Raw genomic sequence first — 22,965 nt, 5'->3', positions numbered from 1 at the left:
CACAGAGAAATCTAATCAGGTTACTTCCCTCTGAAGGCCGCCAGGTGCCTACACCATTTCACATGAACTATGAACTTTGAAGATGGCAAAATAAGTCAGTGTGATGGGTGCAAATGGCCTTCTTTGATTTAATGTTCTCTACTTCATTTAAGTTTTTTTACATTTGAAATAATCCAGACATACAAAAAAGTTGCAAAAATAGTACAAAGAATTCCCACTTACCTCAATACAGCTAAACACTCCAAATGTTAAAGTGTTACATTTATTTTATCATCTCTTCTACATATGAATCTAACCTAAAGACCCTACTGAAGTTTCACCCACTGTTGCAACAATGTCCTTTGTTGCAAAACACTTGTTTTCTGGTCTAGGGTCTCACATTTACTTCATGTGTATGTGTTTAACCTAGTTTTTAAAAATCTGAAACATCGAGTCCCACATCAGGTTCCTTGCATGGAGCCTGCTTCTCCCTCTGCCTGTGTCTCTGTCTCTCTTTCTCTCTGTGTCTCTCATGAATAAATAAAATCTTAAAAAATAAATGTTTAAAAAAAAATAAAAATCTGAAACAGTTTCTCAGCTTTTCATTTCATGACCTTGACATCCTACTTAGGTATGGAATGTCCCTCCATTTGGATCTGTCCTGTGATGACTGATGATTAGAGTCATTGTACATTTCTGGCAGGAATAGGACAGAAGTGATGCTCTGCTCCCAGTGTGCCCAAGCACCAGGAGACACCTGACGCCTACTGGGCTCTATTTGGGCTCATCACTCATGATGTCAATTTTGGACTCTCACATAAGAGGATGCCTATCTGGTTCCTCCCCTATAATGTTACTATATCTTCATTTGTAATTAATATTAGCTTGCATGGAGACACTGTAAATACTCTACATCTCATTGAATTTGCCCCCACTGGTTTAGCATTCAGTGATATTTTTGCCTACAACAATTAAAATTTGGTGGTTGTCAAATAGAGATTTCCTAGTTCCTTTCTTTCTTCTACACTTATTAACTGGTATTCTACTATAAGAGAAAGCTTTTCCTTGCCCCCTTCCTATTTACTCATTTATTTATATTAGTATAGACATAAGCATTTTTCTTTCAATCCTTACCTATTTAATAAGTAGTAACCTATTGCTATTATAATTAGTTTGAGGCTCAAACTGTCACAGTGTCCACGATGTGTTTTTTCCTGAAACTTCAGTTACATGAACACAGTATGCTTCTTTGACTCTCTTCTCATGGTCCTATTTCTCTGCTGGATAATTCCTATTAGCCAGTTTCCCCAACTTCTCTTACCCTCCCTTCTCAAATCTTGCTATGACTTCAATATCTCCATTCTTCTCTTTGATCTCGCTACCTGCCCACTTGTGTAGGCTTAAGCAGTGGGGTTTGTGACTTAAATTTCTTTCTTACCTCTGTGAAGAACCTAACTGGTCCATATGAGGTGCTCAATAAATAAATGTCTGCTGAGTAAGTGACTAGGGCAAAACAAAACAATAGTGGAAATCCTTTTATTCTACACAACCTGTAATTCTACAGGGTTCTGTATATTAGATTAAGTCTCATAACTTTGTTGTTGAAATCTTCCATATCCTTGCTAAATTTTTTCCTGTCATTTGAAGTTACTTAGAAAGCCAGATTAGTCTCTCTCTATGATTTGCATTCATTACTTCATATGCTGAGACTTGGGGCATGATGTTTTAAATTTCTTCTTCAGTTTTGGTCCCAGGATTTTCCCTTCCTTAATAACTTGGATGAGTAACATACATTTCAAAGAAACACATCCTACACTCAGCTTCAGAGAGTCTGATATCTTTCCAAATCAACCCTCCTGGAATCTTCCTGTCTCTGTCCTGTCTCTGTTCAGGGCAACCCCAGGTTTCCCTTTCTTTTGGCCAAAAACTGTAGGAGTCAGTGTGAACTTTTTCTTTCCCACTCCACATCTGGCCATCTGACAAGTCCTGTTGGGTTCTAAAAACAATTTGAACACTTATCTGCCTTCTTCTCACCGATCCCCCTGCCTCTATCCTCATCTTTTCTCATCTACATTATTTATTGCAACCATCTTCTCCCTAGTCTCCCTGCTCAGAAAGGCTGACTTCTAGTTTCAAAACAGCAGTCACAGGGACTTTGATAACTACAAGTTGGATCAAGTCCCCCTGCTTAAGACCCTCCAATGATGTCCCATCTTACTTAGAGAAAAAGCCGAAGTCCTATAAGTAAGGCCTGATAATGCTTCTGATGACATTGTGCTTGATTCCCCTCTGATCCCATCTGCTTTCTCCTCATCTCTCCCCACCAGCCTTACTCGTCCTGGATGTTTCTTCTTCCTGGGACAGACATCCCTCTCCTGCCCCCATCTCCCTCCTCTCTTGCTCCAGATCTTCCTTAAAATCACCTCCGGGGAGGGCTCCCTAGACCCTTTTGTCTAAATGCTAATTCCCCCCTGTGAGGTCTTCACTGCTTCATATCTCTGTTCTCTGCATTGATCACTCACAATTTATACATTACACATATGTATTTTTTGTCCATTTCCCCCATTAGAACATAATTTCCATGAGGACATGGAGTTCTTTTGGTCTATACACTAATAAATATACAGTCCCTGGCCCAAAATAGGCATATAATACATACTTAAAAAATTAAATTGAAATGCATTGTGTTCTATATCTGCAAAGATGTTTCTAACTTCTTTCTGCTTTTCTAGTTAGAGAAAGAGTTTTCAGGATATCTAGTGTAGCATTCTGTGGGAAATCTATGCTGTGATTTCTATCTAAGAGGAAAAATAAGTAGACTTAGGCTGCTCTTCACTCTAAAATCAGGTTGAAAATCTGTCAAGGAACTGCTCATCTCTAAGCAAAAGAAATCCAATAGCATCCTGTTAGAGACAATCAGACAGACCCAACTGTCCTTTTTTTTTTTTTTAATTTGACCTTAAATACTAATACATTTTGTATTGCAGAGTTTGTGGCTGATCCCTGTAAAGGCCTAATGGTAACGTATATGTTCATATTAATGATAAATAATTAAAATATTCTAAAAAGAGAAAGATTGTGGAGGAGTTTAAAGTTACTCACAAGACACTACCAGACAGGTGTTGCATGATTCACCCATGTTTTACAGACTGTTTCAGTAACTTCCTTCTGTGTCACATCCAATAAAGTCACCATTTCTGTATCTTGAGATAATCAGGGTGTAACAGTATAGCATTAGACTGTTTTAGTAGATGTTTTTACAATGGGGGGAGAAAGTATTAGAATATCCTTAAGTTTAAGTGAAGGCAAAGTCAATGCTGTTTCAAATGCTAACTTTGTAAGAGCACAGAGCCTTTGGGCAGCCACATTTGTCCTATATTGTCAAAATAAGTGGCCACAGGTAATTTCCTCCACTTTCATGTTCCTATTCTTTTCTATATCAATATTCCATTTGAGCTCTCCTCCCTCAGGGCACAATCTTCACCCACAGTTAGCCTCTGAAAGAATTTCTCAATAACAAAAGTTGAAAATCAAGTAAAAAAACCTTACTACTCATTTTCTCCCTTATTATTTGTGAAAGACACTAAGAATTTTGTCTAACACAAAGTAAGGTAATGATTTATAAATCAATGTGACCATTATTTGGTTTCCTTTTTCTGCCCATAAAGCTAAATTTTATATTAAATTAATGAAGGATATTGAAAAAATCATGTGACTCTCCCACAGAGAAGCCAAGCAACAGCTTGCCTTTGATACAGAAGTAAAGGCAAATGCTCTGCACATCAGCCTCCACATCAAACCTCAGGTCATGGCTGGTGTATCTCTCATCAGATTCCTCACATGTGACTTGAAGTATATGCTCAATAAAAATATGTTGACTGAGTGAATTAATACATAATTGAAGAAGAAGAGATTAGGATCTGGGTGTGTAAACAGTTGGCAGAGCAAAATGGCTGGCCTCAACCTGAGGGTGCAACCTCATCCTTCCTTGCATGGACTCTGGGTATTTAGCCCAGACATACTATGGGGAACAAATTTGTTACTATTCCCTGTGGTTAATTTTTATTTAATCACCTAAATTACACACACACAATTATGTGTGTAAAAAACTATGTGAGGGCACAAAGTAAAAATGTTCCTAAGCCACGGTCCACCCCTGATGGTAGAGGAAACCTCTAAGGAGCCCATGCAAAGTCAGCCAGCAGCTGTGGGTGTTGGGTTGCTGAGGAGCCATGTGGGGGCTACAGGATGGTCTGGTTAAAAGGACCCCAGTTCCACTTTTCCACTCCTGACCTTACCGATGACATAACAGGTCCAGGCAACATAAAATTACATCCTAGGGACAGGACCACACACGAAGGATCCAGGGCTTTAGCTGGCTGTTGTTTATGATGCTCTGGATTTCTGATCTGACTGTCCTGGCAGCTGTGACTCCAGCCCCTAGCTCTCCTTGACAGCAGCATAGATGAGAAGAGAGAAGGAAAAGATGCTGCCTGTCATTGTCCCTGAGAAGTTCTTTAGTGCTGTTAAAGAGGGAGCTGGCTTATCTTAATGGGACAGTGAATCTAACCATGGAAGGCAGGCCGGTGAGGGGGGAAAGCAGGCAAGGAAGCAAGGACCAGGAGGCCAAGATGACCAAAGCATCAGAGGCTGGAGCAGCTGGGGGAGGCCAGGAGGCCAGGTCAGCTGCCTTCTCCTCTCAGATCCCTCAGGTTGGCCTGCACAGCACAATTTACCTTTGATGGCAGTACCAGTGTTACTGAGGACACAACTGACCACCACCTGAATCTACACTCTGCCCTTCACTTGTATGACATCATGGCGGGGTGTCTGGGAACTTCAGCTCAGTGATCAGCCTTGCAGAAAGAAATCTGGGTCCTACGTCCTTCTGAATCTTTCCTTTACAAGCATATAATTAACATATCAAGAATATAATTAAGATCATGTTATATAGTCTTGGGCGGCTTGTTTCTCATAACCATGGCTGTTTTCCTATGCCAGCAGACAGAGCTAATTCGTTGCCTACCTGCTGGCCACATAACTTTCCACTGTGTAAATGTACCTGATTCACTGAGCTCTTTCCTTGCCTTGGGCTTTGTCTTATTAGAAAACAAGAGTGAAACGGGGACCCCTGTTCGGGTATCTTGGCCTGCATAGGCAGAAATGGCTGTAGGAAAGATTCCTTAAAGTAGACGTGGTTGTTAAAATGGAATTAGAGGTTAAATTAGATAGACACTTGCACATGGTCCTTTGTGAATCACATGGAAAAAGAATATTTAACTGTGTGAGGTGATGGGTGTTAATTAAATTTACTATGGTCATCATTTCACAATATATACATACAGCAAATGCTTTATACAATGTTATATGTCAATTATACCTCACAAAAACTGGAAAAGGTAAACTTCACTAAAATTAAAAAAAAAAATCATATGCCAACTTATATACCACCACCCACGAACCATGTGAGTGTCTGTCTCCCACACCCTTGTCAAGACTGGGCATCTTCAATCTTTTAGATATTTGCCAACTAGGTGAATGAAATGTGGTACCTCCTAGTTTTTTTTTAATTTCACTTTTCTGATTACTCACAGATTGATACACTTTTCACTTGTTCACAGGCCATTTTTATTTCTTCTGTGAACTGCCTGTATATATCTTTTACTGATTTATTTTTCTTATTGATTTGAGGCACTCTTTGTGTATTATGGATATTAAATTTTTATTTTAAATAAACAAATATATAATAAAAATATCAAAATAATAAAATAATAAAAAATTAATAAAAATTAATAAATTTAAAATTAATTTCTCATCATTGGTTGCTTATCTTTTCCTCTTTTTATGATCACTTTCACCCATGAAAGTAGAAAATTTAATTAAATAAAATCCACATTGTTTCTCTTCTATATTTGTAAATTTTTTGGCTTGCTTAGAAAGCCCTTCCCCCAATATAAGGGCTATTCTCTGAGATTTCTTTTTAATTGTTCTTGCAGTGTTTCCCTCCCAAATACTCATACCTTAATACATCTGGAATGAACATTTGTAGGTATAAGAGATTTAGGTTGTGAATTGCTTCCATATGGGTAACTAAGTTTTACTACATGTAGCTACATGGTCGACCTTTTCATCACTGATTTAAAATACCACAGTTATCATATACTAAATATGCTAAATATGCTTTTGATGCAATCCTAAAACAAAGAGTGGGTGGTAGGAGTTTAATGGGGCAGATGAGGGCTTTAAGGAACTGAGATTCAGTTTCTGTTGCTCACAGAATGAGAACTCATGTAGAAGCTAAGGTAGGTGGTTACCTGTGAACACCTAAGATAGTATCTTCTACAGTCATAAGACAGGGACACGGATGGCAACATCGACCATCCATAAGACCAAAGGGAATGGAGTGACTGACTTTCCCTGAAGAAATATTCTATGGATTATGGTTGTTCTAAGGCTGATCCATACACAGCTGCCAACCCCAAGGAGGCCATAATTTTCAATGTTGTCTTCTCAAAAAAAGGAGGAGCAAACACCAGGAGAATAGGAGATGGCATAACTGGGAAGCACTGGGACCAGGTAAGGGGTCTTCACAGCCTGTGCCCAGTGGAAATCTAGAATTTCTATGGCCAGTGACTGCCATCTTCCCCTCATTTTAGGAGTGGTCACAGTGGTTGCTCTTCTCTTCCACCACTATGCATGAGGAGTGTGGGGAGGTGTGTGTATGTATGTGGTTTAATGTGATACATGTGGTTGTATGTGTGTATATTATGTGCAGTTATGTGATTGTGTGTGTGTGCAGGGGTTGCAGCGTGCCAGCTAATTTGTCTTTTTAGTCCACTGGTCTTCAGAGTAAGAGAAGCAGTATCTGGATCTTACAAAGCAACTACTGGATGGACATCATGTAGATTTCTGTTTGCGATGCTGAAAAATTATACGTATTTTACATTAATTAATTATGCAAATGCAAAAATTAAAAACAAAAACCCCTGACTTTGAAGTTAATGAGACATTAGAGTTGTCTCTCATGGGGTGCAACTACATTTGATATTTGTGTGAAAAAACTGAATTAAATATTTGGTGACCAGAAAGGTGGCTGTGGTGGACATTAAAACTGTTCACTAATAGGGAATAAAGGGGAAAGGAGAGAAAATGAGTGAAAATATCACTGTGGATGACAGAACATGAGAGACTCCTAACTCTGGGAAATGAACAAGGGATAGTGGAAAGGGAAGTGGGTGGGGGGTTGGGGTGACTGGGTGATGGGCACTGAGGGGGGCACTTGACGGGATGAGCACTGGGTGTTATGCTATATGTTGGCAAATTGAATTCCAATTAAAAAAAACCTATTCACTAATATCTGAGTTTCTTCTGCTTCTGGGCACTCAGAAGAATTGTACTTCCTGGCTTCCCTAAGGCTATTCATGGAAGATATACATATAAAACTTCCTTGGCCAATGAAACATGAGGTGAGGTGATGTATGTAATTCTGAATCAATATATATCATTGCTGGGCCTCAATTCTGTAGTCCTTCCCTTCCTCCCTGCCACCAAGTCTGGTGACATTCCAGATGGCAGCTGGTTTGTCAGCCTGCATGAGAGTGACATGCAGTAAGCTTGAAAATAAACCTCTGTGGGTAAAGCCTCTGAGATTTGGGGGCTGTTTGTTACTGTACCTAACTTAGTTAATTGATATACTAAGTATTTCCATTCATTTCCAGGGCTTCAAGTATCTCTATACTGATGATTTTCAGATTTATAATCTCATTTAGCTCAGTCCACACCCCTTGGGCTAGAAACTTTTTTTTTTTTTTTTCCCATCTTGAGCTCCTTTTTCTTCTCTATCCGCACTCTTCTCCTCGGTAATCTTGTCTCCTGAAATATCATTTGTGCACCAGTGTCTTCCAAATTTAAAATTCTCCAATTTAACACCTCTCCAGGACACCACACTTCACTCCTGCATGGTACTTGCATTAGCCTGGATTCTTAAAACTGAAAAAAAGCATTGTCCTTGTCTCCTGAATTTTACTCTTAAATGGACCAATATTGCCTAATATAAAAAAGACCTTTGAAAATGTTAACACACACACACACACACACACACACACACACACTGAAAAAAAGTGTTTATATTTTCTTTCCTTACATAAGTAGCAAGGCTAGAACAAATGTAATAATCAAAAATAATAACCTGTACAGTGTAATTAGAAAAAAAAGGAAAAAAGGAAAAAATAAAGGTAGATTATATTAAACAGAAAATGCAAAAATTGAAAACGATGTTATCATACATTATTATTAACCTTCTTCAACAATCACAGTTGGGAAGCAAGTGAAAACTGAAACCAGCCACTTTCCTAAGACATATATCCATCAAGGAATATGCTCTTGAGGGCACTGCTCATGGAAGACCCCTAAGTTACCAGGAAACATCACTGGCAGTCCCAGTAGTTGCAATGAGTCAGGGTACCCACCAGCCAAGAGCAAATATGGAGGAGATAGGAATGTGAGAGCTGATGGTGGCAGGTCAAGGCTCTCTTTGTTAACACTTTGCAGTGGGAACCATTTTCTGGGAAAAACTGCCTAAATCCAAGATAAAAAATGGCAACAGACACAGAAAAACACACTTGCCTGCCTCAGTACATTATATCAAGAGACATGGGAAAGGTCTGAAATCTCCACTTGCCCATCAAGCTTATTTTGACTCGTAATCAGAATGGTGAGGTCAACTGTCATGGAGATGGGAGGCTGTGTGTCGGGGCCATGCCATCTTGGGCAGCCTCCAGGAATACCATGCTAGCTCCAAGTGCTTGCCTGCTTCCCTATTAGGTCTGAAGTCCATCATTTCCTCACCTTTAGCACAATATCTTGACCATCTATAATCTCCCATCAAGGTATTCCATACTCTTGGTGGGTTCATCCCTCCACCCCACCCTCATATTTCTACTTTTCCCATACTCCCACAAGAGAACTCCATCTGCTCTGTAGGGCTGCCTCTGTTTTGTAAGCTCCTGCATACACATAAGTCCATTTTTAGGCTCTCCAGTTCTGTGGTGCCTGTCCCACACATGAATACCATATACTTATAGTCACTATTAATTTGAAACTTTGATAACTACTAGATAATCTACTCTCCTTATTCTTTTTTTCCACTTGCCTTGGTTACAGACCTTCCATTCAATATGGATCTTATATCTCTCATTCATTTCCCAATCTGATGCCAAGTGGCTTCAGTTAGGGCCATTCCTCCAAGACTGTTCTTGCTAAGACCCACAGGTTGGGCACATTTCTAATCCCATGGGCTTTTCATTCCTCATTTTATTAGATCTGTGTGTAGTGCTCAATACCTTTGATGAAACTTTCCTTGAATATTCTCCCTTATTGTCTCCATAACACTAGCTCTTTTGATTTCCTAATAATTCTCAGCCTCTCCTTCTCGATCTTTGCTGGCTCTTCCACAGATCTCTGACCTGTAAATGACACATCCTTGGAGCCCCACTCTGAGCTCTTGCTCACACTTTCTCCATAGATGTTGTCAGCACCCATGTCTTGAAATACCATCCAAATGCCAACAATCCCCAAATTTATATTTCCAGCCCTGAACTATCTTCTGAATTTCACTTCAGTCTTGTGGATCTGACCACCTATGTGACATCTCACTTGAATATCTCAGTTACCTCAAACATAATGAGACCATAAACAGATTCCACTCTCCTCATTGGATTGGCCTCTCCTCCATTTTTTCCCCTCATTTGTGAAGGGTTTTTCCCAACTATTTAAGTTGATCAAGCCAGGATGCTGGAAGCATTTTTGGTCCTCTTTCTCCACAATCAGTGAAGTTGTTAATCCATAACTCATGTAAAGTCTACAATTTAATGATGGGATTTCTACCTTCAAATGACCTTAAATCCATCTGCTTATTTCCTTCCTAATTTCTACCCATCTGCCCCAGGGACCCAGCACAGAACAGCTGGGATGATCTCCTGCTTCTGCTCTTGCTTCCCACCCCAATCCATTCTCTACATAGCAACCTTCATGACCTTTTAAATTGGATCATGCATTTCCCTCACCTTAAATTCTAAAGTAGAATTTTACCTATAAAATAAAAACAGAAGCTCCCCTCCATAACCTAGGTCCACTTGTGTTCTAGCCCTGCCTCCCTCTCCATCTCATTCTGCACTACTGTCCTTCATCCATTATGTTTCTCCCCATCCCCACCTTTCTTTTCTCTGAGTACTCTTCCTCCTGAGGAACTCAACCTCTCTGAGTACTCTTCCTCCTTGCTTGCCAGCCTTCCTGTAATGACTCATACACATCCTTCAGGTCCTATGTCACTAGCTAAAAGATTTCCCCTGACAATTACCTAAATTAAGTCCTATGTGTTTTTTTTCATAGAACATACTTTTCTCTTTACTGTGCTTCACATTGCTACAAGGTGCATGTATGTGTGTGTTAGTATCTTTATACTTCATTTCACTGGAAGCTCCTGGAAGAGTTGAGCCACGTCTGTTAATCTCCATTGGGAACCCTGCAGCTGGCACAATGCTTAGCACAGAGACACCTAGAAAATGCCAAGTAAGCACTAACATATCTGTTTATCACATAAATAGATAACTGAACTTTGTAGCCCTGATGGCCCTTAGTTCAGCAAGACATATGGACTGCTGGGCCTGGCTTATGTCACAGCTCTGACATTGACTGTCAAGAGAAAGAGGAGATAACTCACTGAAGTCAGCAACAATTGGTTACAGTCACTGTGAGTCATGTGACAGAGAAGCTTGGATTCAGACTACCCAGGAAGGCAGTTCATTGAGTGTTCAGAACAGTGGGTTAGGATAGGTGCTTACTGAGTGTGGCCCTTTAATGATTTTCCTTTTTCGAGCTAAAATAATGCAACAGATCCGACACCTAGTTTACCTCCAAGAACATTCCATGTGGCACCTGGAGAAGCAAGCAAACAAAAATAAGTGCAGCTAAAATTGGGTCTTATTTTCATTCTCCACTTTCAGACTTTAATCTCCCATTTTCTGTACCCTTAATCCTATCTTGCTCACATTCCTGATAGAAGCCCTGCTCATCTGCTTCCCCCAGGATTGTGATCCTGAGCACCCTCCCAGAAGCACAGCTCTTATAAACCATGCTTCCAGTTACAGCCTTCCATCCACATCTGCTCTATATTCCTTCCCCCTTTCTTCGCACATTCCTCAGCCCTCTGCTGGTTGTCTTCCACCCTTACTTCTTTCACCAGGTCTCATGTATGCTTTATTTTTCCTTTACTCCCCCATAATACTAACAATCTCTGCTTGGGCTAAATCTTTGTGCCCTCCCAAAACTCACATGTTGATATCCTAATGGCCTCATGATCTTAGGAGGCAGGGGCCTCATGAGCTCTGTCCACCATGAGAGGACACAGCAAGAAGGTGGAATCTCCAAACCAGGAAATTAACTCTCACCAGAACCTGACCATGCACCCTGATCTCAAACTCCCAGTCTCCAAAACTATAAAACAAATTTCTAATTTTTAAACACCTGGTCAAGCTCTGTCATGTGATGTTTTCTGCAATGGACAAGAATTAAGAGGCTCCTTGATCAAAGCTGCTGAAGTGTCAAAGGAAAAAATAAAATACATAAATATAAATATAAAATATGCTTAGGATGGATCTAGGATTCCCTTTTTTCCCAATGGTTGAAATTTTCTCTACAACCTAAGATTTTAAGCAGGTGTGTGACATCAAGCTATTGGAATAGCATAATGTGGCATCATTTGGTCAAGCTATGATGCAAGCCCCAGAAATCAACTGAACAGTTTAAATATCGTTACTATTTGAGGGACACCTAGATGGGAGTTCACTGAGTGCTCAGAACAGCAGATTAGGATAGGTGCTTACTGAGTGTGGCCCTTTAATGATTTTCCTTTTTGAGCTAAGTTTAGTGACTGGCTCTTAATTTTAGCTCAGGGTCATGATCTCAGGGTCCTGGGATTGAGCCCTGTATCAGGCTCTGTGCTTACTAGAGAGTCTACTTGAGGATTCTCTCTCTCCCTTTGCCCTACTCCCACTGTCCTCTCTTTCAAATAAATAAATAAATAAATCTTTTTAAAAATATCATTACTATTTGATGTTTTAGCCAAATGCAGTTAGATCACACACCCTTTTTATCCTTTTCCGAGGGAGATCCCTTTTTACATTTTTACATTACATCTACAGAGTTTTTCCATATTCAGAAGTTGGGGATGTGTTCTGATTTTGCATTTTAAAGAAGCAAGATAAGCAGAGATGTTTATAGCAGTTTATTCATAACTGACAAAACTTGGAAGCAACCAAGACAGCCTTCAGTAGGTGAATGGATAAATAAACTGTGGTACATTTAGACAATGGAATATTATTCAGAGCTAAAAAGAAATGAGCTATAAAACTACTAAAAGACATGGAGAAAACTTTAAATGCATATTGCTAAGTAAAAGAAGCCAATCTGAAAAGGCTACACACTGTATGCTTCTAACTATGCAGCATTCTGGAAAAGCCAAAACTATGGAGACAGTAAAAAGATCAGTTGCCAGGAGTAGGGCTGGGGGAGAAAGGATCAACACACAGAGCTCAGAGGATTTTTACGATTGATACCATAATGGTGGATACATATCATTACACATTTGTTCCAATGCGTAGAATGAACAGCAACACCAAGAGTGAACTCTAATGTAAATGATAGATTACGATGTGACAACAAATGTTCATAATTGTAACAAATGCACCAATCTGGTGGGGGATGTTGATAATGCAGGATGCTATGTGTGTGGGAGAGGGCAGAGGGTGCAAGAACGATCTATACTTTGTTCTCAATTTTGCTATGTACCTAAATCTGCCCTAAACAACAAAATGTATATAAGGAAGAGTAAGATAAATTATTCCCAATGAAAAAATACATAAGCACATAATCATATAGACACAGACATTTCCCCTCCTGTAACCCTTTCTTGAACATGCTCTAGTTTTGGGGGGAGCAGAATCCCAGAGATGAGGAGGTGAACCAGGCCAGGGAAAGCACAGGGAAGGGCAGGCTCTCTCCTCCTATCTTCCCTGAAATTTATTCTTTGATATTAAAATTGTATCAAAAAACAGATCATTCTCTTAGGCTCTCTCTCACTCCATGGCCAATATCCTATGGTCATTTTCTTTATGGGTAGACACATTGTACTGTTATAGAAAAGTCATTCCTGACTGGTACACAGGCATGGGGTTGAAATGGACTCCAGGCCCCTGGGCCAGAGAGAACTGTGAGAAAAAGGAGTCTGAGAGATGCCCAGAATGGCCCCAGGGGGAGCCACAGCTGAAATAGCTCATCCTGCCCCCTAGTTAAATGTGCTTTAATTTATTTTAATTTATTTTTATTTATTATTCTTTTTCAAGGCACATTTAATTTAATATCAAGAGTGCAATACAAATGGCCCAAACACAATGAAGGAAACACATTCCCCCATTAACATCAACAACAATGCTCTTTCAACATGTGCCTGTTGAATGGAATGGGGATTTAATTTCTCTACTGAAAAAAATAACGCAGTGAGTCTCATCACAGCCAATATCCTTACACAATCTAGTAGTGAAATGAATGTTTATAATGCTTCAAACAGTTTCAACCTGAAGTTTGGTATCACACCTTTATGTTTGTTTGTACAGTCCTCAGTAAGATTATCTACAGCATTAGCAACCATTCAAAGAACAAACCATTGATTAAAACCACATTGATTTAAGGCTCAATCAAGTAATATAGAGCCCCAAACTAAATGGTTAAATATATGAACTACTTATACTGACATTTATTATTTGATTCTCTCGTGACTATTAAATTGGTTCTTAGCAAATAAACTCTTTAAAGGCAAAATTCACCTCATTTGAGTTTTGACCCAGAAGTTCAACAACAATCACAAAGTCCACAGTCTTATTGGCAAACCTGAGATACAGTGTCTCTAAGTCACTATGCTCAAGGTTAAGACCAATGCATATTCCATTTTTACATTTTACTGGAATTTTACATGTTCAATACATGATTTTAAATCTCTAGGTTTTCATTCCTCCAAACTGTCTGAAGAAACAGTGTGCCACAGACTTAAGACTTCTGTTTCTCCCTCTGTTTTCTTCAAACAGAAACATTTCTCAAGTGTCTACATGTTCTAGAAGGGGAATTTTTCGGAGGTAGCCACTTCTTTGGTAGAGTCCGATGCCATCAGGCCTCTGAAGCAAGGGGAGGGGGAAGAAAAAAAAGCTAAAACACAAGGTTCATCTGGTAAGTTTTACATTAACCATTACAAGCTGGATAGTATAAGAATGTGGCTTTTTTTGGCTCAAAAAGTCTGAGTCTTGGTGTGGAAATGAGTACTTGGCTGTCCCACCACGGCTTTCTCGCAGTGGGACTGTCAGGGAAGTCTTGACTGGGGAGTATGATTTGTTTACCTATCAGGCATAAACTTCCAGGCACTCAGTTCATTTTGGGCTTGTTCCAGGTTGTCTTTAGTCTGTTCCAGTTCACCTTTCATTTTGAGGAAAAACAAGTTGATCGCTGGGTCTACCATTGTTGATCTCAGTTGGGCAACACTAGGCTGCTGGACTTGCTTGAAGTACTGGATTTGAGTAGTACACTCTTGCACCTCTTGCTCCTTGGTTGCTAGTCGCATTACAAGGATGCTTTCCCTGCGAGCAGACTCTTGTTGTTGCTTTAGTTTTTCTTCAGACTCCCTTAACCCATTATTAGAATTAAGATCTGTGTACTTGCCCTCCAAAGCTTGGACATACGCTTCATATTGTTTCCACCTTAGAATGAACTCATCTCGTGCCATAACTTTGATGTCTGTTTCACTCAGTCGAACCATTTTTTAAAATTTTTTTTTAATTTTTATTTATTTATGATAGTCACAGAGAGAGAGAGAGAGGCAGAGACACAGGCAGAGGGAGAAACAGGCTCCATGCACCGGGAGCCTGACGTGGGATTCGATCCCGGGTCTCCAGGATCGCGCCCTGGGTCAAAGGCAGGCGCCAAACCGCTGCGCCACCCAGGGATCCCCAGTCGAACCTTTTTTGGAAGAGGTTCCTCGTTGGTCATCTTGAATCCTCTCCAGATGGAGGCCGCGCCGGTGCCGCCCAGTCACATAGGCGGAGGCTCCGCTGCCTGCTCGCCGCCCAGGCCGCCACATCGCCCCGCCCCAGCCCCCCACGCTCCTCCTCTCGCCGCCGCCCCGGCGCTCCCCCTAAATGTGCTTTTAATTATGCCATGCTTCATACTTATGTCAAGGAGGGGATAAATTTAGTTGCATAACTTCAGCTTAATAAGCCACTGGGGCATACAATTCACATTAGAAAGCTATTCATAACATATGGCTAAAATAACCAAAAAGTTGATTCTTGGAGAAGTGCCCTCTGCTTACCTGGAAAAGTTGCTACACAAATTCCTAAAGCAGATCTAACCAGCATGCTTTCAACAGGTTTATTTTATAAAGGTGACTCTTCCAGCTATAGCACAGTCCTTCATAAAAGATGGTGGGAAAATGTTGTATTAATAAAGGTGGAATTAGTCCAATGGCTGCATTTTGTCTTTCTTTCCATTTCCTGCCTCTTTCTCCTGGCACTTTTTCTCACAGAAACTTACTCTCAGTGTTACATTCCATTTTCATGGCTGCATTTTCCTCTGGATATTAGTTTATGTGTTTTGCTATGGTTGCAATAAGCCCTACCCAACTGCAGCCCACATGTCCTCCTTGCAACTGCTGGCACACACAATATAATGGCTTCTTCACAGAGCAACACAAACACGGAAAGTATAACCTGTTCAGTCTCCTGCGAAAGGTTCCTCAACAGCATTTGGCTTGCCATGGTGGGCTCTTGAATGCAAGTTTCAAACCTGATTCATGATCCTGCTGGCTGCATAGACCTGGCCAAGTGGGTGACCTGTGTGAGTTTCTTTATATTTTGCCTTTCTGGATTGTTGCGAGGGTGAAATGAGGTCAACACAAAGGGCTCAGAGCAGAGGCAAGCACAGAAAGGATGGAACTTGATGATGCTCCCTCCCAGACTAATCATGGGCCACTTGTTCTTTGGGAACAGGATATTCTTCCCACCCACATCCTCTTTTATCCTCCAACATTCACATCTTGCTCCTTTGCCCAGCACATTCTTACCAGCTCTTCAGAATTCAACTTAAATACTACTTCTTCCAGGAAGCCCACCTGTCCTGCATAGACCAAGTCAGAGCAGCCTCTTGCCCTCTACCCTGAGTATACCACTGACTCACCAGGGAGCAGACATTGCATCTGCCTTTCACCGCTATCTTTTCAGCATGAAGCAGAACACACAGGCATAGCAAGTGCTCAACACACGTCTGCTGAATAAATTAGAAGTCATGGCTGGAACTGTCACCTTGGGAATCAGCTGTAGACAAGATACTGTTTGAGCGCTCTCAGAAAAAGAACTCAGGGCACAAATCTTAGTCATGTGTGGAGGAAACAAAATCAGAAGAAGGGGAGACACCAGCAGGCTATTCAGACCCAGAGTATCTAGCAGAAGACTGAAAGCCACAGAGTGTGGAGATGGGCCAAAACGGAAAAGCTGATTGTGTTTCAGCAAGGGGGTATGACATCATAAAAATGCCAATTCTTTCAAAACTCACGCAAAACTGGAAGGCAATATCAATCAGAGTTCTAATGACTTTTAGGGAATTGGATATAACTATTTTGAAGTGTGAAGTCAAGACTGGCCACTACTTGCTAATTATGGACACTGAATGATGGGCTCATGGGGGCTTAATATATTATTCTGTATACATTTACAGATGTTCAATATTTTCCATAATTGTTAAAATATTTAAGTAAAATTAGGTTAGTAGCAAACAAAAAAGAGGCACTGTCCTAAACTCTTTATATTTATTAACACGTTTCTAATAGCAAACAAAAAAAATGAAGAATGCAATAAGGGAGTGTTTACTTCACCACAATGATGAGCTAGTCAATATATTATAAAAAAGTGTATGCCCAAAGTGGCATTCGGTTCCCAGGGAAAAGAGTGGTCCATTTAATAAATGCCAGCTGGCAGAAAATGTACTTACACCCCACCTCCATGCCTCCAGAAGTAAATTCCAGATAAAGATATAAATGTTATACAGTTAAATGTAAACATATTACAAGAAAAAAGCAGGAAAATTTTTGTATGACTTTGGCATGAGGAAGACCTTCCTAAGCAATGCAAGATATCCAGAGAAAATAGACAAAAATTAAAAAATATTTAACCAGATAAAGTTTTAAAATATGGCAGAAAAAAAAACAGTATAAAGAGAACATTAGTAGGCTTAGTAAAATAGTTGTAACATATGACCACAAAACACTAAAATTCCTATAAAGAACTGCTATACACTGTTAAGATAAAGATACACAGAGACCCAATGACAAAAGTCATGAATAGGCAGTTTACAGGGAATGAAATCCAGAAGGCCAATAATGCATAAAAAAGATATTTGCGTGAGCACTGGTCATGAAGAAACAATGAAAACTGCCAATGTAATATAATTTTCAGACAGACTGGCAAAAAACCTACTGATGACATCTGGAGTCAGAGGGACTATACAGAACTCTGCACACCTGTGCATTTTTGGTGAGAATGTGAATTTTTTAAGCTCCTTTGAAAAAGTGATCTGAAAATATCGATTCAAATTCAAAATACAAGAGCTTAGCGATACCATATTGGGAAATATTTCTTACAGAAGTAAGTTAATACTATATTAGAAAGTATTCAGTGATATCATATTAGAATTTTTGAAGTGGCAAAAACTGGAGAAAACCAGAATGCTTCTCAATGAAGTATAACTGGATACACTGGATGTCCTCCTCTGTTAAAGAATTGAATCCATAAAAAAAAAAAAAAAAAAAAAAGAATTGAATCCAGTTTGATTTGTTGATCTGGAAGGACATCTTTGATGCACAGTTTACCAAGGAGAGGAAACTTTGAAGTTACATGTATTGTATAGAATCATAGACATCTGGTTGTGAAAACAAGTACAAAAGACTATTTTGTACTTACAAATATGAGCACAGCTAGTAATTTCTATATACTATCTATTAGCTAAGGAAAGTATAAATTGGGGGATATTATTAACATTTTAAAATGCTTTTTCATCTTTTCACTGACTATAAAAACTTCTATTGCTTTTGTAACAAAAATTAATCAAGAACACTTTTGTAAAAGGTGACGTTTTGCCAGGGAACCCAAGGGGGTGGAGGGAAGAATTTCAAGGAAAGGATAAGTGGTTAACTAAGAGCCAATAAAGATTGAGCCTCAGGAGACTTGGATAAGACTTGGTACCCTAGAAATAAGCACAGAAACCAGTGGGGGTGTGGCTGGGGACTTGGGGCATATGTTGAATTCCATGGGTCAGAGGCCTCTGCTGTGACTATTTCCTATCTTGGTAACTAGCATCCTAATTGTAAAGGGGAGGGGAAATGAATTTGGTTGACGATGAAGACCTGAGCATTCATTCAGTCTGAATGGAGGCAAGGGAGGATATCAAACCCACCCCTATCCCCTCCCAGCCCTGCAGTCTGTCACAGTTTCAGAGAATCCTGGAAGCATTCCTATAGAACAACACAGTGAGTCCAACAACTTCGACAATCTGAGAGGATGATGGGAAAACTAGCAAGTATCAAGCTTTCCCGGGAGGAAAGGACCAGCGACCACCTGCTGGTTGGGGCTGTTATCAAGGTGCATGTATGTCCCCCCTGGGGCCCATCTTTGTCCATGATATAAAGCATGTGAACCCTGAAATCCAGGAAGAAACAGAAACCATAATCACAAAATAATTTTGTTTTCTGGGACAGTACGCAGAGGACCACTGCTGCCAATGGGTGGCATGTGGACCATGTGGACTGACCCTGCTTCAGAGAGGGCCAGAGAGGGCACAGGTGTGACGCTGTGGGTATCAGGCAGCTGCACACCTGCATACTTATACCTCTAGGCTCTGAAAGTCTGGAAATGGACTTGAAATGGAAGTGCAAGAAGCCTCCCTAGGTTTAAGACTATTCAAATTGTTCCTCTGACATGGATTTTACACTTCTATTGATATCTCCACAGCTCCCTTAAATCACTCCTATACTATTACCATGCTCTCACAAATGACACATTGACTCTGATCAAAGGCTCTGTGTAGTGGTCTCTAGGGAAGCTGCAGACTACTTTCCACTGGGTGGGGGACTTGCAAAAACACACATTTCCGAGGAGCAGCCCAGACTTCAGAGGGGAACTTCTGAGTGTGGTGTCCTTAAATGTCTGTTTTTACAAGTATGTGAGGTATTTTCGTCCCGCTCATATTGGATCACGTCTTTGGAAACCAACTTGATCATACTGACAAGTTCTTGAAACCAAAGTAGGAATCTGACAAACACCTGCACTTGGCTGATTTCCATAAAAAAGATAATTAGAAGTCCAATGTCTTTTAGTCATTCACTGTTGTCAGTCTAACGTTTAGAATTCTGGACTCGGTTTCCCATGAAACTGAATTTTCACCCATGCCTGACCCCTTCCTCAAACAAACAAAACACCCCCCAAAACACATACACAAAAACCTCCAAACAAATTAAATGGAATATATTACAAGTGTTCAGAGGTCACTGTAAATTCCAGGAGGAAGACAGTAACATATCAGCTCATTTTAGACTTTGATTTGTCAAATATGCATGTTGCCATTTCTATGGAAAAATGAAAGCAAGAAACAAAAGGGTATATGATTTTTAAACAACCATAAGGGAAAACATGCAACTCCTACATTTGTTCATGGATATCCTTTGAGTTTGTACCATGAACCAGTCCCTATTTGAGGAGCTTGAGAAGCAGGCAGAAACCCCTCATGAAGTTTCTTTTCTAAGACAGGCAGAGAAACAAACACATGACACCATAATCAGGGCACTGCATAGGATGGCAGAAGGTGACTAATTGATAGGACAGAGACGAGAACAGGGTCAAGGGTAGGAGGAGGGCTGAGGGTGTGATGAGGACATGTTACATGGGGTGGGCATGGCTCACCTCGCTGAGAAAGTGATTCTGGATCAAGGATGTGGAAAGGGTAAGCAGATGAACTGGGTACAAGGCCAGGGTGAGAACAGTTCCTCCTGAGAGAGGCTGGAGGGGCCCTGCCCTGTCAGAGGAACTGCAGATGGACAGGTGAGTCTGGAGTACACAGAGCGAGGGTGGTGGTCTGAGCTGAGGCCCATGTAATGTGAGGGGAGCAGACCTCACAGGCCATAAGGGTCCCCCTGAGCACCATGCCACTCACAGCTTCCACCGTGTGAGCAGGAGCCGAGACACAGGCTTTGGAGCTGAGGCAAGGTACGATGGAGCTTCCAAGCTAAGAGGCTCGCTCTGGCTGCTGCTTAGTGAGCAGATGGTCGGGGGGAGGTGGGAAGTGGGAGGAAGGAGAAAGGAGAAAGATACGTCAGGAGGCCACTGCTTTATCCAGAGGAAGCAGGAGAATGGTCTGGGTGAGGTGGCAGCAGTGGGGGTGGTGAGAATTGGCTGAACTCTTGATATATTTTGAAAATCGATTTTAAAAAGAATCTAAAGAAGGCAATAAACAAGAAGTGGGGAGCAGATGTGAAACAAGGAGAATGTACCAAATGAGATGGGTAGATTTAAACCTATATGTGTCACTAATTAAATTAAATGTAAAGACACCAGATGCTCCTGTTAAAAGCAATAAATTGGCAGACTGAATGTAAGAATTCAACAATACGCTCTTTATAAAAGACATCTAAAAGATAAAGATACAGAAAGGATAAAAATTGGAAAAGTAAGAAGTGTACTATGCAGATTACAATCACCAGAGAACTAGCATGGCTATGTTCGTAGCAAACAGAGTAGATTTGGGGGAAAAAAAAGCATTAACTAGCGATGAAGAAAATTGCTTCATAATGATATAATCAGACACAATAAGTGTAGGCACATAAAGATCTGAACATACTACTGACAATGTTTACCTAAAGGACATATAGGATTATACTCCCAAGAGCTGCAGAATACAATGTGGAATCTTTACAGAATATTTATATTTTAGGACATAGAGCAAATCACAAAGAAGTTCAAAGGATGAAATCACACAATGTTCTCTGAACATACAACAATTAAATTAGACAGATAACTAGCAAATCCCCATACAGTTAGGACATTTAACACACATTTCTAAGTAACCCATAAGATTTACTTGAAATTAATACAGGACATTGGGGAGGCAGTCGGCGAGGCATAGAAAACACAAGACTGGACACAACTTGATAATTATGGAAGCTGGGTGATGAGTACTTGGGGATTCACTATACTGTTCTGTGTACACTTTAGATATTTAATTTTTCCATAGTTAAATGTTCAAAAATGTAAGCAAAATAAAGTCAGTAAAACAATCTCTAGGAAAAATGCAATGACCCAAGGGTGAAAGAAATCACAACTGAAATAATAAAATATTATGAACTTAATGATAATAAAAAACTCCATATCAAAATTTGTGGGATATAGTAAAAGCAATAGTTAAAGGTAGTTTTGTTGCTTTGGGGCGCCTGGGTAGCTCAGTCAGTTAAGCATCTGCCTTAGGCTTAGGACATATTTCCAGGGTTTTGGGATCTGCTCCCTGCTCAGCGGGGAGTCTGCTTCTCCCTCTGCCACTCCCCCCACATCTTCTCTCTCTTTCTCTCTCAAATAAATATGTTTTAAAAAGGGAGTTTTGTTGTTTTCAATGTATATATAAGAAAATAAGAAAGACCAAATGTTCATGAGTCAAGCAACCATTTCAATAAGCTAAAAAAAAAATCAGCAAAATAAACACAAAGAAATTAGAGGGAAGACAATAATCAAGATCAGAAATGCATAAAACAAAAGCAAACAGATGGTAGGTAGGCTCTATCATTAGTGTTATGAAAAGAATAATACTATTGATAAACCTTTAATATGAATACTTATGCAGACTGTCAAATACAGACAAAATGGACAAATTCTAAAAAGAAAGATAAAACTCAACAAAATTGACTTTAAATAATAGAAAACATGAATAGTTCCAAAACTGTTAAACAAATCAATTCACAAATGTTTTTCTCCAAAAAAAGGACCTCCAAGCCCACATAGTTTCCTCAAAAAAATGAAGAAGTAACCTAGTCTTATAAAATCTAACCCAGGGTACAGAATAAGAGGGTACAATCCTCAATTCATGTTATGAAGCTGGCACATAACCTTGGTATAAAACTGTGGCAAGGGTGGTAAGAGGGGAAAGAAAGAAAAATATATGGCAATTTCAGCCACAAAGATTGATGATATACACATATTATATAATATATCATGACAAACTTGGTTTTATCACAGGAATGGATGTATGGTTTACTATTACAAAACTCATCACATCAACAGATTAAAGGAGAAAAATAAATCAAATGATCATATTTCAATACATGCATGCAGAAAACATTTTTAAAAATTTTTAAAAATTTAAGATTTTATAAAATTTAGAAGATTTCTTTAACCTGATAAAACGTTCCTTACAAAGAAAAAAAACAGCATATTATTCATATTTGTAAAATGTCAAAAGCTTTTCTTACCACAGTGAGAAGATTAGATCCAAACATATAAATAATTAAATTACATGCTAATAGCCTACATTCAAGCAGCACATACAACAATTATTTCAGTTGGAAGTCAGATATTGTCACACTACGTTAAAAAAAGCAAGACCCAACCCTATGCTATCTATAAGACACTCATTTTAAATATGAAGACACAAGCTGCTTGAAAGTAAAAAAGGTGGAAAAATATATACCATGCAAATTGTAAGCACAAGGAAGCTGGATATATTACTATCAGAAAAAATAGATTTCAAGCCAAAAATGTATTACTGGTGACGAACACTTCATTATGGTGAAAAATATCAATTTACCAAGAAGACATGACAAAGACAAATATGTATAAATATATAACTTCAATACAT

General features: G+C 39.6%; 2 protein-coding genes across 4 annotated transcripts in view; both read right to left on the bottom strand.

Annotated features, from left to right (window-relative positions):
• OTUD7A (OTU deubiquitinase 7A) overlaps positions 1 to 22,965 on the bottom strand; it is a 380,270-nt gene that overhangs the window by 227,180 nt on the left and 130,125 nt on the right. The gene's annotated exons all lie outside the window — the stretch shown is intronic.
• On the bottom strand, positions 14,144 to 15,069 carry LOC121489832 (pre-mRNA-splicing regulator WTAP-like). Its single transcript, XM_041753208.1, has 3 exons — positions 15,020 to 15,069; positions 14,424 to 14,825; positions 14,144 to 14,204 (listed from the first exon to the last, which is right to left on the bottom strand). Exons 1-3 carry the CDS (start codon positions 15,067 to 15,069, stop codon positions 14,144 to 14,146), a joined length of 513 nt encoding a protein of 170 aa, XP_041609142.1.

This window comes from Vulpes lagopus, chromosome 4 (genome assembly GCF_018345385.1).
Source record: "Vulpes lagopus strain Blue_001 chromosome 4, ASM1834538v1, whole genome shotgun sequence".
Taxonomy (NCBI): Eukaryota; Metazoa; Chordata; class Mammalia; order Carnivora; family Canidae; genus Vulpes; species Vulpes lagopus.
Note: the sequence above shows the minus strand (reverse complement) of the source record. Positions and strands in the feature narration are given on the sequence as shown.

What these genes read in the sequence shown, in the direction of transcription:
- LOC121489832 (XM_041753208.1), bottom strand. Translation starts at nt 15,069, where the DNA reads ATGACCAACGAGGAACCTCTTCCAAAAAAGGTTCGACTGGGGATCCCT. An exon ending in GTTCGACTGGGGATCCCTGG is followed by an intron (nt 14,826 to 15,019) that starts GTGGCGCAGCGG and finishes GGTTCGACTGAG; the next exon opens with TGAAACAGACATCAAAGTTA. An exon ending in TGGAAGTTTATGCCTGATAG is followed by an intron (nt 14,205 to 14,423) that starts GTAAACAAATCA and finishes CCCTTGCTTCAG; the next exon opens with AGGCCTGATGGCATCGGACT.